This window comes from Pyrus communis, chromosome 14 (genome assembly GCF_963583255.1).
Source record: "Pyrus communis chromosome 14, drPyrComm1.1, whole genome shotgun sequence".
Classification (NCBI taxonomy): Eukaryota; Viridiplantae; Streptophyta; class Magnoliopsida; order Rosales; family Rosaceae; genus Pyrus; species Pyrus communis.
In genome coordinates, this window is record NC_084816.1 from 1,478,837 (window position 1) to 1,495,229 (window position 16,393).

A 16,393-nucleotide genomic window follows, 5' to 3' on the forward strand; every position below is an offset into this window, starting at 1 on the left:
ACACAATGCCCGGTTACTACTGTCTACGACAGTCCTCCAATCTATGAAATCTTATGAAGAAAATACCTTTACTCTTCCTCTATATACGTATAACATAATATCTAATTACCGCTGTTTATCAGCTAGCGTCTTAGTTAAGTTAAAAGACACGTGTAAAAAATTATCAGGATGACATAATATCTAATTATCGCTGTTTATCAACTAGCATCTTAGTTAAGTTGGAAGACACATGTCAAAAATTATCAGGACGACATACGTATTCATTCTCTCTTCAAAACCTTAATGATGCAAACTTATATGGTATAAAACTGCCCAAAGTTCCTTTTGTGGGCCAGGGCGAATGCCATACTGAATTACCAAATTACACCCACTAATCGTAGCCGTAGAATTATCCAACGGTTTTGCCCAAAAATAAAAAGCAAAATCCAACGGTCAGTAATTCAAATGAAAAGAATATGACCGTTGGAGCTAACGTTTTCCGCCGAGCTTCAAATAGTATACCCCTCGGCGTTGCTTTCAGACAACTGAAACCAGAAACGCAAAGAGCAGAGCAGCAAATCAAAGAAAGAAGAAAGAGAGAGAGAAGAGAGAGAAGGAAGAGGTAGAGAGAGAGAGAAAGAAGGCGAATTTCCTTGGACGAATCGCTGACTCGAGAGACCCTAGAAGGCGAGAAGGAGATCTCAGCCATCAATGGAGGAAGCCAGAGCCGGAACAGCGGTTGTTCCACCTCCACCCAAAGGTATTCGCCGTCCCATTTCTGAATTTTGAATAGACGATTTGAACCTTTCGTATTTTGAATTTCTGGGTCCTTTTGATGTGATTTTATGTGGGTTTCTCTTCCCCTGATCATTTGTGGGTTGGGATTTAGGATTTTTCTTTTCTTTATGTTGTAGAATTCTTGGTTTAAATTTCTGGGTTTTGTAGAATTCTTCATTTAAACTTCTGGGTTTTGGAGAAGAATTCATTAAAATTTGTGGGTTCTTTTATTGTGATCTTTTTCTGGGGTTTATTTTGATCTGCCCTTTTGTTTTTCTTTATCATATTTATGAATTTGGAATTCGGAATTCCGAATGTGGGATTTGTTGGGTTTCATCTGTTTTTGTTGTTTACCGTTGATCTGTTATTCTTTGTGGGTTAAATAATTTCAACGCTAGTTAGGGCTTTTTCTTCTGGGGGTTTTCTTTCGTGTTTTAACTTCTGATTTCGCCAATTTTCATGTGTTTCTTGAAGGTGTTGATGGACTCAGAAATAACAGGCGAGTTCTTCAGGACATTGGCAATCGACCCATCACTAGGTCTCTCTCTCTCTCTCTCTCTCTCTCTCTCTCTCTCTCGACATTGGTAATGAACTAACAAATTTTTGACTTGCAGGAGTTTTCGTGCGCAACTGATAGCAAAGGCACAAGAAAAAGGAGTTAAAAATGTGGTAATAATCTCTGACTCTTAAGAAGAAGATAAAAAGGAAAGAATCCTTTAATATATTGGCTAATTCATTATTTATTTTGTTTGTTAACATTAATCACAGATTATTACCTTAGTTACTTTATTCTTAAGAAAGTTTAGCTTTTTGCTCTAGGGGTTGATTGGACTGTTTAAATTTTGTAGAACCCTGTGGTGCTGCCGGTTCTTGAAGATAAGGTAGCTCTCAATCAAAAGCGTATTTCTACCCAGAAGGTGGTCCCCAGGAAGGAAATTGAAAAGCAAACACCAGAGGATTTGGTGATTATAAGTTCTGATGAAGAAGAAAAGGATAAATCTGTAGAAGGGCGGAAGGAAGTCAAGACTCTGACTTCGATCCTCACAGCCCGAAGCAAGGTGATTTTTCATGTTCTTTTGGCATAATGTGTGTTGAGCTTCTAACTTATCTGTTTTGGAGTACTGAATTTTAGTTTGCTGCAGACTATGGCTCTTGGAGTGAACATCAAGCCGAAAGAAAAGATTGTTGAAATAGATTCAGCTGATGTCAACGATGAATTAGCAGTGGTTGAATACATTGATGACTTGTACAAGTTCTACAAGCTCACTGAAGTATGTTGTATTCCCTTTCTCCCTCCCTCCCCAATTCAATTTCCCTTTTCCTAACTCTTATCTTATAAATGAAAATTCCGTATGCAGGATGATAGCCGAGTTCATGACTACATGGACTCGCAGCCAGATATAAATACAAGGATGAGATCAATCCTCATAGACTGGTTGATAGATGTTCACCGGAAATTTGAACTGATGCCTGAAACCTTCTACCTGACTGTGAACATACTTGATCGGTACCTTTCGAAGAAGATCATTTCTAGGAGAGAACTTCAGCTAGTTGGCATTAGTTCCATGGTCATAGCATCCAAATATGAAGAAATCTGGGCCCCACAGGTGTGTTTCTTCACTTGTTTTAGTAAGAATTCATCTGATTTCGGACATTATAATTTGATCTGAAATTTGAAAGTGGGGTTTCCGATATGCAGGTCAATGACTTTGTTTGCTTGTCAGACTATGCATACTCTGCCGATCAGATACTTCGCATGGAGAAAGCAATTCTCGGGAAGCTGGAGTGGTATCTGACAGTTCCAACCCCTTATGTCTTCCTGTCTCGATATATCAAAGCATCTGTTTCGCCTGATGTGGAGGTAATTAATTTTCTGTGGGTTTTTCAGAAAAACAGAATCATACTTTAAAACTCTGTTTTTGGTGAACTAACAAAAACTAATTTGCTTTTCTTACTGATCTAATGCAGATGAAGAACATGGTTTTCTTTCTAGCTGAGCTCGGAATCCTGCATTATCCGACTATCATTCTGTACTCCCCATCCATGATATCTGCTGCCGCTGTCTATGCTGGACGTTATACTCTGAATAAGATTCCTGTCTGGACTGAAACTTTGAAGCACCACACTGGCCACTCTGAAGAACAGTTGAGGTAAACCATATTTGGAATCTGTATGTGTAGCTGTGATTGGCGAAACAGATAAACAGATGTGTATATTTAGTAACTTGAGTGTGTTCTTTGACATGCAACAGGGACTGTGCCAAACTCTTGGTTGGCCTTCACTCGAATTCTGCAGAAAGTAAACTTCAAGCAGTTTACCGGAAATTCTCAAGACCGGAGTATGGTGCTGTTGCTCTTTTTGTTCCAGCCAAAATTTTTCACTCATCTTCATGAAGTGTTGCTTCTGAGTCCTGTTTACTTTCTGTAAATGAAGATTTTCAAAACCGTGTATTGTTCTACAATACTTAAGACTCTTTCGGAGTGTATCTTTAGTCCTGTATATCGTCAGTTTTCATATTTGTCATTGTTGTTGCTACAACAATATAGCCATTTTAATTTGTGTTCAAATTTAGCTGTAAGCATCAGTCGTCGTGCAATTTTTTCTTGCAATTCAATCTGCAATTTCGATTTTGATCTTGCAGTACAAAATTGCATTATATTAATGACAATAGTATTATTGATTTGAGTACCAACTGTGATCGATTATCATGAATTGCATTGTTAACTACTGTCTACAACATTCCTCAAACCTCAGGATCCCGTAAATAACTGAAGTACACCACTGAACCTAACCGTAGACAAATCTACAAAAGAAAATACCTCTACTCTTCCTCCGAACTTCAATGCTCATGTTCTAGGTTCTTCCCAACACATACGTCTTTTGAACTGTACAAATCGTAAGAGCCTCAGGGTTAAGCGTTTTCCAGTTGTTTCTTAACCACTGGACATTTCTGCTTAGAACTACAGATATACAAGTCACCCAAGCATCAGTTGGTCACTTCAACATGACTTGTGGCTTTGCGAGCAAAGATGAATTCTGAAACCAATGATCCATAAAGTATCAGGCCTCATGGATTAACAACGAAAACTCATCAGTGCTATTGTACAAGGGTGTATGAATATGAGATTCATGATGAAATTATTCATAACTGAAGCACTCTAAAGTAATAGATGAATGGAAGCGCAGGTTGGGTCAAATGTTCAGACACCTTCCAACATCGCCAACCATTTTCCTTCACGTACGTGTTTATAATTGGAGTAGCAGTAGAAACCATGTTATAGGATTCTAAAGAATCTTTAGGATTTGGACTACTGAATCACAAAGTAGGCTTTCGAGAATGCATACCCTTGTTCCAGCGATGATGGTGCTGTTGAGAGGATGAAGCACATGCCGTAACTCTTTCTGACAATGGAAGAAACCTGTTTTTCTTATCTTGTTTCTTTACCCCAGAACGATTTTGTGCACGTCTCTACAAGATTAAGACAACTATAGGAGAAGGGGAAAAGCAATTGAAGTAAATGTCACATTTCTACTCTTATCTAACCATCCTTTGTCAAGTAAAAAGCGCTATTAGTTCCGCTGAATGTTCATAACAGTACATATTATGTATTTGATAAGAACGCTCAGCTGCAGAGGCTGATGGTCACATTGCTGTTCTTATCTAACCAACTTTATAATTTCGGTCTTACGTCTTGGTAGACCAGATGGCTAATTGTAGAGTTTCTTACTTGTAGTCCACATGGCTAGGAGAGCTTGAATCGGGATAGAAATCCAAAATATAAATCCCATTGTCAGTTGATGATCCAAACACATAGATCTGCATTAGAAAACATCGGAGTAGCCTAATACTTAGTTCGGTGTAAAAGTGAAAATTTTAAGACATTTCTGTACAATACCAACGATTGTAGGATTGCTACAGGTACCAACGATGGTAATCAACAAATTTACAAATGGCTTGAAGTATCCAAGCAGCACTGAGTCCTTACCGAATTTATTGGCGGCCATGAAGGTTTTCTCAAATATAACAGATCAGCTGACATACCAGACTCATTTCTATGCCATCAGAATGAAAAGGAAACATTAAACAAATAGAGCAATTAAACACAAAGCCATAGTGTTTCTGATAACACTTGAATGAGTAATACTTACAACCAAGCAGGCAGAGGACAATGCATATGTGGTACTCAAAAATTGTAAACATCCAAAACACCTGACCTGCAATAAGCGAGGCACAAGCAAGAAGAAACATAGATTGAGTTAGAATGGTGCATCGGTGATTCTGCAGCATGCTATAAAGTGATTCCTGATTCTATTTGTTCCAGTTCTATCGAAATCCATTTTTATATTTTGGATCATGTACTTCTGTTCAAGATTTTTTCTACCCCATACATTAAGCACACATTCCTATTGTTTTCTAAGGTACGTTTCCCTTTTGTTGTAAACCAAATCTCTTGTATTTTCTTAAAAGAAAAGTTATCAAGCGTCCGACGTATTCAGAACAGTATCCCGACTCAATCAGCTAGACTCATACTGTCAGGCAATTGCAGCCAGGGGCAAGTTTTTATTTGAAAATTAGCATAAAAAATTAAGCAACAATGTCAATTGATGCGGGGAAGATGGATCGAGATTTATGGAGTGTATCTCCTTAGAAACAATGTCTGATTCTGCCTGAAAAACAATGAGCATTTGTATGACCCGCTAGCAATTCTATTATGTCTGGTTCATGTTTGTATCTTTATCGATTCAAGTCCATTCACTTTTACTAATTATTTTCTCATGCTAATTTTCACCGATACACGTATTTTCCTCCATAATTTAAATTTCCAAAATTCTAAACGTTTCCATTGTAGAAAAATTCAAAATTCTTGTGAGAGGGATTTGCAAATCCTTTGAATAAGTCATTTGTAAATCTCTCTTTCGTACGTTTGTAATGCTCATGAAAGACATTTACGCTCTTCCCTATCTAACATTTTGGAACGATACTAACTGGCATCAATTTTTTGAGACTTGGAAATCTGTATGCCAAACATAACCCAAAGTTTTTCCTCTTTGAAGAGGAAGAATCGTTTTAACAATCCAATTGAGTTAGTTTTTATTGTTAATTACATGCTCTTAGTTTTATATTGTTAATTAAATGCTCCCAAACAATTTGAAAAGGTCGTCCATCTGATTAATACTTGCATTCCCACCACAGGAGCACCCGTTTGTGGCTTTCAAACAAAAAAAAAAAGATCTCTCCAGGCTCATCGTCTGGGGAGTTTTCTTTTGGTTTCCAACAAACTGTACATATGGCTTCTTATTGTTTGATCACATAAGGGTGCAGTAGGCATGAACATTGTCGTCACTAAAGAGATGTACAGTATTATCAGAAACGGTTGAGTATAACTGGTCGGGGAAGTATCCGTGCACGCTTTCGTTATAGCCATGCATGTAGTAGTTGTAGGAAGACGAATACGTAGACTCGTCAAAGTATTGAGATGCGTACGGATAGTATTCGCTGTCGTATGGGAAGGGCCAAAATTCAGCCCTCCTCCCTGTTCTTCTCACAACCTTTAACACCTTCCTTTGATCTACATACCCCGTCACCGTCACCTTTTGTGTATCCATGTTTATTTCCAAGCTATCCACACCTGCATGCATATTATCATATGCATAATCCAAATATTGTAATTAATATAGGGAAAATGCAAATTAAGGAGATTGGTGAGACAAAAATGATGAATTAGAAAAGAGATCTTGCCCTCCATTTTTGAAATTGCTTTTCTTATCCTTTTTTCGCATCCTTCGCAATCCATATGCACCAAAAGTTCCACAATCTATTAGACAAATTAAAGAAACAAAAAATCATGAAATAAACAAAGTATATATTTATACAATATGAGTTAGCCCCTTCTTAAAGGATCCTGATCCAGTTTTTATGGAGAAGCATTATTGACACACTTTATCGATCTGTATCGACAACATATCGAGACGTTACCGACAACATATCAAAAAATTAAATCCAATATCCTATATTAACACAATATCAACATAATATCAATAATATGCATGACATATTAACAAAATATCGAGTATCCCGCACTATGAATAGTAAAGCGGGATCACTAGCTCTTTATGAAGTTTCTTCTCTGTGTCTGTGTGTGTGTTGGGGGGGGGGGGGCGCGGGGTGGGGGTGGGGGTGGCGCGGGGCGGGGCGTTGGGGCTTAAAGAAGAGCTGGGCAGCACTTACAGACATGGCCTTAGATAAGTGTTTAGACTTCCCATTTCGCCAACCAAACATAGCGCAGGTGGTGTTAATAAACGATGTTCTAGTATAACATTTTTTAACAATATATATTGATCCTCTCTCTCTCTCTCTCTAAATTGGGCTCAACCGAGACTGAACGCAACTCAACTTGACCCTATTGCTACATGGCCAAGAAGATATCTGATAGGTTGCAGTATCTTTATCTTTATCACAAGCCCTGACATTTCTAGCTAAAATTCTTGAAACGAAAAAAGGAAAGTGCAAGAGAATATCAGAATGGCCAATATGTAGACGGTTGTCATTTGGAATATATACTCAGACTGATTCCTTCTTTTGGAATAAAATTATCTTACAAAATTGCGGACTATCTCTCTAATAGTACATGATCATTTGCATGTTGTGACAGTCTGTTCTGGAATTTACGGAACAAAATGGTATTTTTGTAATTTCATTAAGTTTTGGGTTTTTATTTAAAAATTGTTTTTGGATCTTAATTTGTGAGCCCAAGGGGTCCACCCCCTGATTTGTGTCCCTGGTTCCCCTCTTCCCCATGAACTCATCTCACTCTTTCTCTCCCTCACTTTCCCTTAGCTCTCACTCTCTCTCCTGTGCTTCATCTCCCGTATTCCCTCTTCCCTGAGGACCAGTACACACCCACATACACCACACCTCAATGGAGCACCCCGACACACTCACCACCACCACCATCATCTAGACCTTCCCTCTCCCTCGTCCCTGTGAAGCACCGAGACACCCACAGCACACCCAGGTCTGGCGAGCCTATGGCTTGCGAGTCGAAATCCGACCACCTCCGGCCACCCCACAACTAATCGAAGGTACTAGATCTTTTCCCATCATCCTAAAGTCCACTTTGGTATCTAGATCATAAGCTTAGGTGTTGTTTGGCCGGTGACCGAAGCTCGGGAGGCTCCGACCTCCTTCCTCGACGAGGAACAAAGAACTCAGGGCCTCTGGGCCTAAACCCCCAAGCCCAACACTTGTGTAACCCAAAGAACCGACCTTGGGGCCGAGTGGAACTTGGGCCATAGGCCCGCTACCCCTAAAACCCAACCCAACCCAAAACCCAATTGAACTTAGGCCCTTGGGCCGTGTGAACCCAGGCCTTGGGCCAAGGAAACTGGCCCAGCCTCTTGGTCCAGCCTTTCGACCCAAACCCACCAACCCAAATCTGGTTGGAATATTCCTGGAACATTCCTCGGAATATTCCTAGAATATTCCCTTGTTGATTTTTTGTTGACTTTTTCTAAAGTTACCCAGGACCTTTCTTAGGGTAATTCGACGTCCTAAATCCGTTTTTGACATCCGTTTTCCCAAATTCAATCGTTTTAATTGTACCCTTTATGTGCTTAAGTGCAATTATTAGCGGCGATTCCATCATTCCTATTTCGTACAGCTCTACGACGACGGAGTATCTGTGAGTGGACCCCTTTTAAAATACATGTTTTATTATTAGAAATGCATACATGAAAGCATGATTTAATGATTACGTTTTATGAAACATTTTATGAGATATTATGCTTACTTAGAATATTTTGGAATACCATACTTTATCAAACTCATGTTCTTTGAAGTATAGATGATGGATGACTTTATACTGCTTATAAACATGCTTGTACACACTTCTTTCTATATAGATGATGGATGACTTTATACTATGAAGATGTTTTGAGATATATGTACTTATGTTGGAAATATTATATTCAATGGTTTTGTGCGTATCTAGTGGTCACTGTTCTGCCTTTGAACGATGATACTTATATTGACCTTCGGGTTGGGTGTTGTAGGAGCCTTCGAGCGATGATACTTATATTGACCTTCGGGTTAGGTGCTGTAGGAGCCTACGGGCGATTGATACTTGTAAAGGAAGTGTTTTGAAGGAAAAGTTATACATGCCTTCGGGCAATACTGATACCACTAGTTAGCACACTATATACAACATGTTTTATAAAAGGTTTTATGGCATGCTAGGGTCTAGGAAAACCTATCACATATTATGCTATTAGTTTTCATAAAACTTTGGGGGTTAGTATGTTGATAATTGTTTCAATATTATATATATATCAACTTGGTCCACTCATGTTTGTTTTGCGCCCCCTCAAGACTTAGAATCGAGGCGTACCATCCCGGCATCAAGGCACTTCCACATCGACATCTTCAAGTCCTCTCAGTGTAGGACCCATTCGTTTGTTCATTCAATTTTACATTATTTCTTTTTAGTGTTCTAGAATTAGTTGTATGCTCTAAACACGTTCCTCATTACATATTAATTATATTTAAATTCATAATTCTTATTTATTTCTTGTTCTCATGCATCCTAATATGGCTTTGTCACCTTCGAGTGTCGGTCACCACGTAACTACCCTGGTGTTCGAAGAATATTGGAGTCGGACGTGTTACATGTTGTATTAGAGAGATGTCGAGCAAATGTGGTTGAAATAGCAACACCCTTAATTATTTCCAAGAACGAGTGGCATTTTCGTTGTTATGATTTGTCCGAAAAAAAAAAGAAAGAATTGTTCCATGTGATTGCTAGGGTGAAAAAAAGAGCTAAACCAAAAAAATACCGACGGGAAAAATTCTTGCAGCATGTACGTTGATCTCCTACGTTTAACAAAGATTGCATATGCTTTTAAGCAACGGTCGCAAATAGTTGTCACATTTTGATATAAACCTTTTTCCTTATTCTTTTTCTTCATTGCATGATTGTTGGTTGGTGTTCAAGTTGAGTTGAGGAGCTTAGTTGATGTGGGCGAGCCAGGAATATCATGTGTTGAAGAATAGGATCCCTCGGGTCCAGGACACAGTCGAGAAAATAGCTAGCCTGCTCTGATACCATAGAAAAAGTTGAGGTTCAATATAAAAAAATAATTGACAATATAGAAGTAACCCAATTACTTATAAACACATGCACAGTCTCTCATTTTCCTAATATAGGATTGATGCTCTCAACATAATGGAATGTGTAGCTTTCACAATCATCTTATTGCATATCATGTTTCAGTATCATGTGTGGCTTTCAAATCGATAACTGATCATATCTATCAATGGCTGTAAACCAGTAACTTACCCTTCATATTCGTATCACTCAATGGGACGGGTTCAAATATGCTGTCACCAAAATGCTTCTCCTTCCGGGGTTAGAATGTGAGCGCATCGAACCTAAAGTCAATTGGCAACACGTGGAGAAGCTCAATTACTTCATTTATGTTTCCATTACTGTAAATTCCACACTGAGATCACCGAAGAAAACAAAACCTAGCTAGAAAATTCGAGAGATAGAAGCAACATGCAGAAGCTGCTGCTGCTCAAACTCTCATTCAGATCTCATCATTCACATGTAAGCCGCTACTAGCCTTATATTTTGTAAGAGGGCTCGTATGTTCGTTTGCAGGGGGAAAGCTTGAACCCAATTCCCACATTAATGAATATAAGCGCAATTGAAATTTCTAGGGAGTTATAAATTTGTGTATTGATAAGACCATTTACTATTTCTTGAAGCTCGATCTCTCCCCCAAATGAACCATGTAGCCAAGAGAAACCATGAACCAGAATAGAAGAGCTGAGGGGGTGTTTGTTAAGGGTTTCTACTGTGTTTGAATCATAGAGAAAGCTTATTTGCATGAGATGGAAATACTTGGGATTTTAAATTCCAGTTCTAGCATTTGCAATTGCAGCAATATATTTTATATATATCTACACACACACACACACATACTGGCTTTACTATCAAATGAAATTCGAGCAATGGTCCTTAAACTTTAATCCAATTGGAGCTTTGGTTCTTGAAAAAATATGTGACCATTGGTCCCTGAACTTGTCAAAATGTGAAGCAATAGTCATTTTTATCAACTCCGTTATATATTCCGTCCAAATTAAGCATGTGCATGTCACGTGAGACTGATCTAGTTGTGTCATCTGTTGCGAAACACCATGAGATTGAATCCGAAACGTTCCCCTGCCTTGGAGTCCTCTCAACCAACTTCTGGGCAACACAGTAGTGACATCATCTCTATCGACAACGGATACTTGAAAAGGAAAGATATATAATTTAACTCTGATCATGGTTGGATCAGTGCTGCTGAGTAGCCTATTTTGTTGTTACTCGCTTCTACTACGGAAAAGCAAAGGTGAGTCAACCTTATCAAGTCACGAATCTGAAAAATTTTACTTACGAAGAGCTAGAAGACACATGGATTCGGGGAAGAACCAGGCCGTGGTGCTTCTGCAACCGTTTTCAAAGGAGTTTTGGGGCCTGATAAGGGGAAATGAGTTGCTGTCAAAAGATTGGACGTTATGATTAAAGAAATTGACTTGGATTCAAGGCTGAAATGTGCACAAATAGTAGAACAGATCACTGGAATTTTGTCGAGCTACTAGGATTCTGCAATGAGGGGGAGCACCAATGTAAGAATCCGTCCCGGAATTTACGTAAGAAAATAGGTATTTTTCGTATTTTCACTTAGTTTGGAGGATACCTTCCTTTTAAAATTGTTTTTGAGCCTTAATTGGTGAGCCCAAGGGGGCCCACCCCCTGTTTTGTCCCCGGTTCCCTTTCCTTTTTCTTTTCTTTTTCTGAAAAGTCTTCTCTTCTCTCTTCTCTCTTTCTTCCTCCGTGCTCTTTCTTTCCCCCCTCCTTTCGGTGCTCTTTCCTCCGACAAGAACACACACACACACCCATGCCCACACTTATAACTCTTTTGTAACCCTGTGGTTGTGTTTTGGACGTCAAACCACGAAGAAACCACCTCGAAGACATTTCTCAGTTTTCCGGCGAGCACCGCCCCTTTCGAGGAAATTTCCGGCCAAACCACGGCGAGTTGGCCGGCGTGCAAGGTATCAATCTTTTCGTCTCGCTGAGTACTACAACTTTCCTTTTTGTTTCACCCAATTTCATTGAGTATTGAAGAAGTTATGCTCATTTGAATCTTACCCAGTTCCGGCGGACACCCGTGGCTTCCAGGCTGTTTTCCGGCCAACTCCGACCACGATGACGGGAACCAAGGGTATATTTCGATTCCTTACCTTCGGGGCTTCAATTTGGTATATTGAATGACATGTTTGGGTTGAGTTTTGAGCTCCAAAGGAGCTTGGGAATTTTCCGGCCGAGCTCCGGTGTTCTTCTCCGGGCACCCAGGCCTTCGGGCCGTTCTCCACACACACACACGGGCCTTAGGCCCGTTTGGTCTCTGGCCCAATACCCTCACCCTTTCCTTTTTTATTTTTAGTTATTTCATTTTAAAAACCCAAAAGGCCTTAGGGCCTTGGTTGCAGCCCAAACCCATTTCCCCTTTTAAATTAGGCCTTGAGCCATGAGGTTTCAAACCCAAACCCACTTTCCTTCTAACCCAAACCCAACCCACCTAAAACCTAACCCAATTACCCTAACCCCAAAACCCTAAAGCCCAAACCCGTGACCCGTTGACTGGGTCAACGGTCAGCGTTGACCTTTGACCTTGACCGGTCAACGGTCAACGTTGACTTTGATCGTTGACTTTTTGAGTTTTCGTGCGAGACCCCTCCTAGGCTAATTTCGACGTTCTAAACCCGTTTCCGATGTTCGTTTTCCCAAATTCAATCGTTTGAGTAGAGTTTGACTAAATGTACCCTTTATGTGCTTAGGGGCAATTATTTGTGGCGTTTCCGTCTTCACTAGTGGCGTGGCTTTTCGGCGGCGAAGTACTGTGAGTGGACCCCTTCTAAAAATGCATGTTTTGATAGTAGAAATGCATACATGAAAAGCATGATTTGATGATTATGTTTTATGAACGTTTTTGAGATAACATGCTTACTAAGGCTAGTTTGAATTATTACTATTTTTCCTATAACCCATGTTCTTATAGCATATCTGATGGATGACGATATGATATTTAGAACATGTTTAGAACACCTCTTTATAGTATAGATGATGGATGACTTTATACTATGAAGTTGATTTTCAATATATGTATGTTCACTGATTTTGTACTTACCTAGTGGTCCTTTCCGCTACGGGACGTAGGGATAGATCCGGTCCGTCCCGGGCGACGGTTTGGTGTTGGCATAGGGCCTGGAGTGTGTTTTCCTCTGACTGTCTGCTCAGAGACGGGGAGCCGGCAAGGGGCCTGAAGTGCATTTTCCTCTAACTGTGTGCTCAGAGACGGGGAGCCGGCATGGGGCCTGAAGTGTTATATCGGACATTCACTAGTGTTTATTATTTATGCGAGTTATGATTTGAGACATTGCACGACATGCTAGGTTTCGGAAAACCTATGTTTATCATTATATTTGTGTTTTCATAAAACCTGGGGGTTAGTATGTTGATAACTGTTTTATTATATATATATATCAACTTGGTACACTCATGTTTGTTTTGCGCCCCCTTCAGGACTTAGAATCGAGGCATACAATCCCGACGTCCAGGCACTTCTGCATCGGCATCTTCGAGTCCTCTCGGTGAAAAACCCACTCATTTGTTTCATTCAATTTTATATTATTTTCTTTTAATGTTCTAGGTTAGAGGTGTGCTCTGAACACGGTCCTTATTTGCATATTCATTATTCTTTTATATTTATAAGCCTTATTTATCCTTTGTTTTCAGCATTTGCACTCAATAAATGGCTTTCGTCACCTTCGGGTGTCGGCCAGCACGTGCCTATCCTGGTATTCGGGGAATATCGGGGTCGGGGCATGTCAGATTGGTATCAGAGCGTGGTTTTGTTCAGAGCATACTTAGGACCTTCTGTTACTGTAGTAGTGTGTCTGCCATGACATCATTTGGATGTCATGACTTCCGAATTTGGTGTCATTCGACATAGTTGTGCAAACATTTCTCTGTTTGAATTTTCACCTTCTGGTTGAAATACAAGAATTCGTGTCGGGATTGTGCCTCACTAGTGATGAAGTGGATTGTTGGATGACTTTCGACATCGGATCGATACTCTACATCGTGCATTCCCTGGGAATTTCGGACATAATTGATTTACCTAGGAGCGTTGAGAAACGGAAAAACCCTAAGTGAGTTGAATTTGGAAGATATGAAGCGGTTTTGTACTTTACGACGTGTATTCTCAGGGAATGGCGGGCACAGTGAGTGTTACTTGGAAGCGATGTGTTCTAGAAATCTTAGTTTGAGGGAGTCTGGTCGAGACCAGCTGTAGATACGAAATGGCGATGCCACTCTGCGACATGCGTTCCCTAGGAATTGCGGGGCAGAGTCGGCTTTAAATCGAAATCTCGAGAAGCGGAAAAAAATCTTGACGGTACGAGTTGGTTAAGATCAACTAGAACCTGAAACGATAACATCACTCTGCGACATGCGTTTCCTAGGAATGGTGGGCAGAGTCATATTGCAGTGGCAACTACTTGAAATATTCGAAGTGCGTGTTTGAGAAAGCAAGAAAGCGCTAGTGGTGACGACGATTAGTAAGTGGTAGTTGGCGGGAGCAAATCAATGTTCTTAGGCTCATTACCATTGAAGAAACTCGTGTGAATCGGTAGAATGAATCTTCGATGATTGTTCTATCAGTAACCTTTTTGCTTACCTCAACGGCGAAGTCAAGTTCCTTAACCTTTGACCGTTAGCTCTACACCAAATTCTTCGGGCGTTGACTTCATTTAAATTAGATAATTTCTTAAGTGACTCTTCGGTAACAGACGCTGTTCTCACCAATTTCCAAAAGCAGTTGCGATTATTCTTGTTGTAGTTGGTTTTGGTTGATGAAGATCCATACTTGTTTGGATAAACACACTTCTTGAACTTCACCTGGATTTGGCACTAGGCGGTAAATCCTAGCACCTTGTCCACATACTTTTCGGTGGAGGTGAACTTAGCCTTTTGCTTGTAGACCAACTGATCAGTGCTCTTATCCACTAACTGTTCAGCCTTGTAACTTTTCAGTGTAATGGCTTGAGACTACCATATTCATCATTGTACGAAGATCGAGCTTTACTTTGAACTTCTCTGGACTCATTGAACTTTGGTTTGCTCAAGGGCATCACTTTAAGTTAGCCAATCGTGTCACTGCATGCTTATGCAGACTGCTTTGTATCTTTCTTCTTCGTCATTTTGTTGGTTCAGAGGTTCTATGTTTAATTTTTGAACTTTGAAACATCTCTCACAAAGTATTGTGAATTTCGAAATGTCTTTGGCCTCGTCAAATCTTATTAACAGTTCTTGACTATTCTTGAGCTTATACCTATTTCCTTTTTGGCTAAGGAACTAGTCAACCTTACCGTGTTGATTAACCAAATAATCATAAACAGTGATTTCTATTTCTGCATCTTTGCCTTCCTTCGCTTGTTTGTTCTTAGCATGATTTCTCACTCATCCAGATATCTTGTACTCTAGTTTTAATAAACTTGTTTTGATCCTCAAATTCTTGAGTGTTCTTTTAGCCTTATCTACATGGTTTCTCGCTCAATCAGTGAAGAATTCACGATCGATCAATTCGGCGGAAGTATGCGCCCAATTCTTATCTTTTCAGACAGAAATGTTGGGAGCATAATCTTTTCATAAGCTTACCCTACTTACCAGAAAAAGTTCCACGTGGGTGTGAGGTTGGAGTCGTCTTATGGTAAGAGGTTGGTGAAGATTGTGGTGCAGACCTTTTCGATGATGTGATGTGTTCGCCTCAACGTAGCTTTCCACTACCTTGACACCAGGATCCTTCGGTTCGTGAGCACGTGGGCGTGATGTTTGTGCGATCTTTTAGTAGGAGTTGGATGAAGGTTTGAGTACATAAGGTCAGCGGATTGTATCACCATCTTACTATAATTCATAAGCATCACATCGGTTCTTTTCCAATGTTATGTGCCGTCTCAACTCATCTTTTCATTGTTTCGCTTCAAGACTCTGTTGTTGTGAGTACGTGGTTATTGAAACACTTCTAACAGATCTGTTTAGTGCACTCTGGGTTGGCACCCCAGCGCGGTCGAGGTGAGAATCGGAAAATCTTTACACTTCTCTCGAAAAGTGTGTACTCTCATTTATTTTTAGGTTGATCACTTGAGAGTCCTTCTTTCCATCAACGTTGACCTTGTTTTACTAGAAATCTGCAACTAAGCAAAATTGGAGAGGTGGTTTGAGCACTACAATGATTCCTAAGAGATATTGCTTGTTGGGAAAGGTGACTTTTCGTTTTCTGCTTGCTTGGCTTGAGCTTTTGGGTCTACTAGTAACATGGTAGCCACTTCCTTTGAATCCCAAGTTACAGTTTTCAAATGGGTTATTTGTTGGCAAAACACTGGAGTAGTTGGTCACATTTGGAAGAACTGAGGATGATAAGATGCTTGATACTGGATAGAGTTTTATGACGACAGTTTCTGTTTTGTTCGGTTTGAGTACGCCATTTTTTGCGGCATGGTACGAGAGTTCTACAGGCAATACTGGTT

The 16,393-nt window shown here is 39.9% G+C and overlaps 2 protein-coding genes and 1 long non-coding RNA gene across 3 annotated transcripts in view; 2 read left to right on the top strand and 1 right to left on the bottom strand.

Moving 5' to 3' along the window:
• LOC137716207 (uncharacterized) overlaps window positions 1-13,909 on the top strand; it is a 47,816-nt gene extending 33,907 nt beyond the window's left edge. Inside the window, exon 4 of the long non-coding RNA XR_011065653.1 lies at window positions 13,602-13,909. This is a non-coding gene — a long non-coding RNA (uncharacterized lncRNA). The remainder of the gene's footprint in view (window positions 1-13,601) is intronic.
• LOC137716374 (G2/mitotic-specific cyclin S13-7-like) lies at window positions 555-3,328 on the top strand. The gene is made up of 9 exons (XM_068455820.1): window positions 555-739; window positions 1,231-1,294; window positions 1,371-1,425; window positions 1,605-1,814; window positions 1,899-2,027; window positions 2,115-2,363; window positions 2,456-2,617; window positions 2,725-2,906; window positions 3,008-3,328. The coding sequence occupies exons 1-9, from the start codon at window positions 691-693 to the stop codon at window positions 3,147-3,149; spliced, it is 1,242 nt and encodes a 413-aa protein (XP_068311921.1). The 5' UTR covers window positions 555-690; the 3' UTR covers window positions 3,150-3,328.
• Window positions 5,952-7,036, bottom strand: LOC137714899 (heavy metal-associated isoprenylated plant protein 45). Its single transcript, XM_068454056.1, has 3 exons — window positions 6,986-7,036; window positions 6,497-6,572; window positions 5,952-6,386 (listed from the first exon to the last, which is right to left on the bottom strand). The coding sequence occupies exons 1-3, from the start codon at window positions 7,034-7,036 to the stop codon at window positions 6,064-6,066; spliced, it is 450 nt and encodes a 149-aa protein (XP_068310157.1). The 3' UTR covers window positions 5,952-6,063.
• Window positions 13,910-16,393: the final 2,484 nt, after the last annotated feature.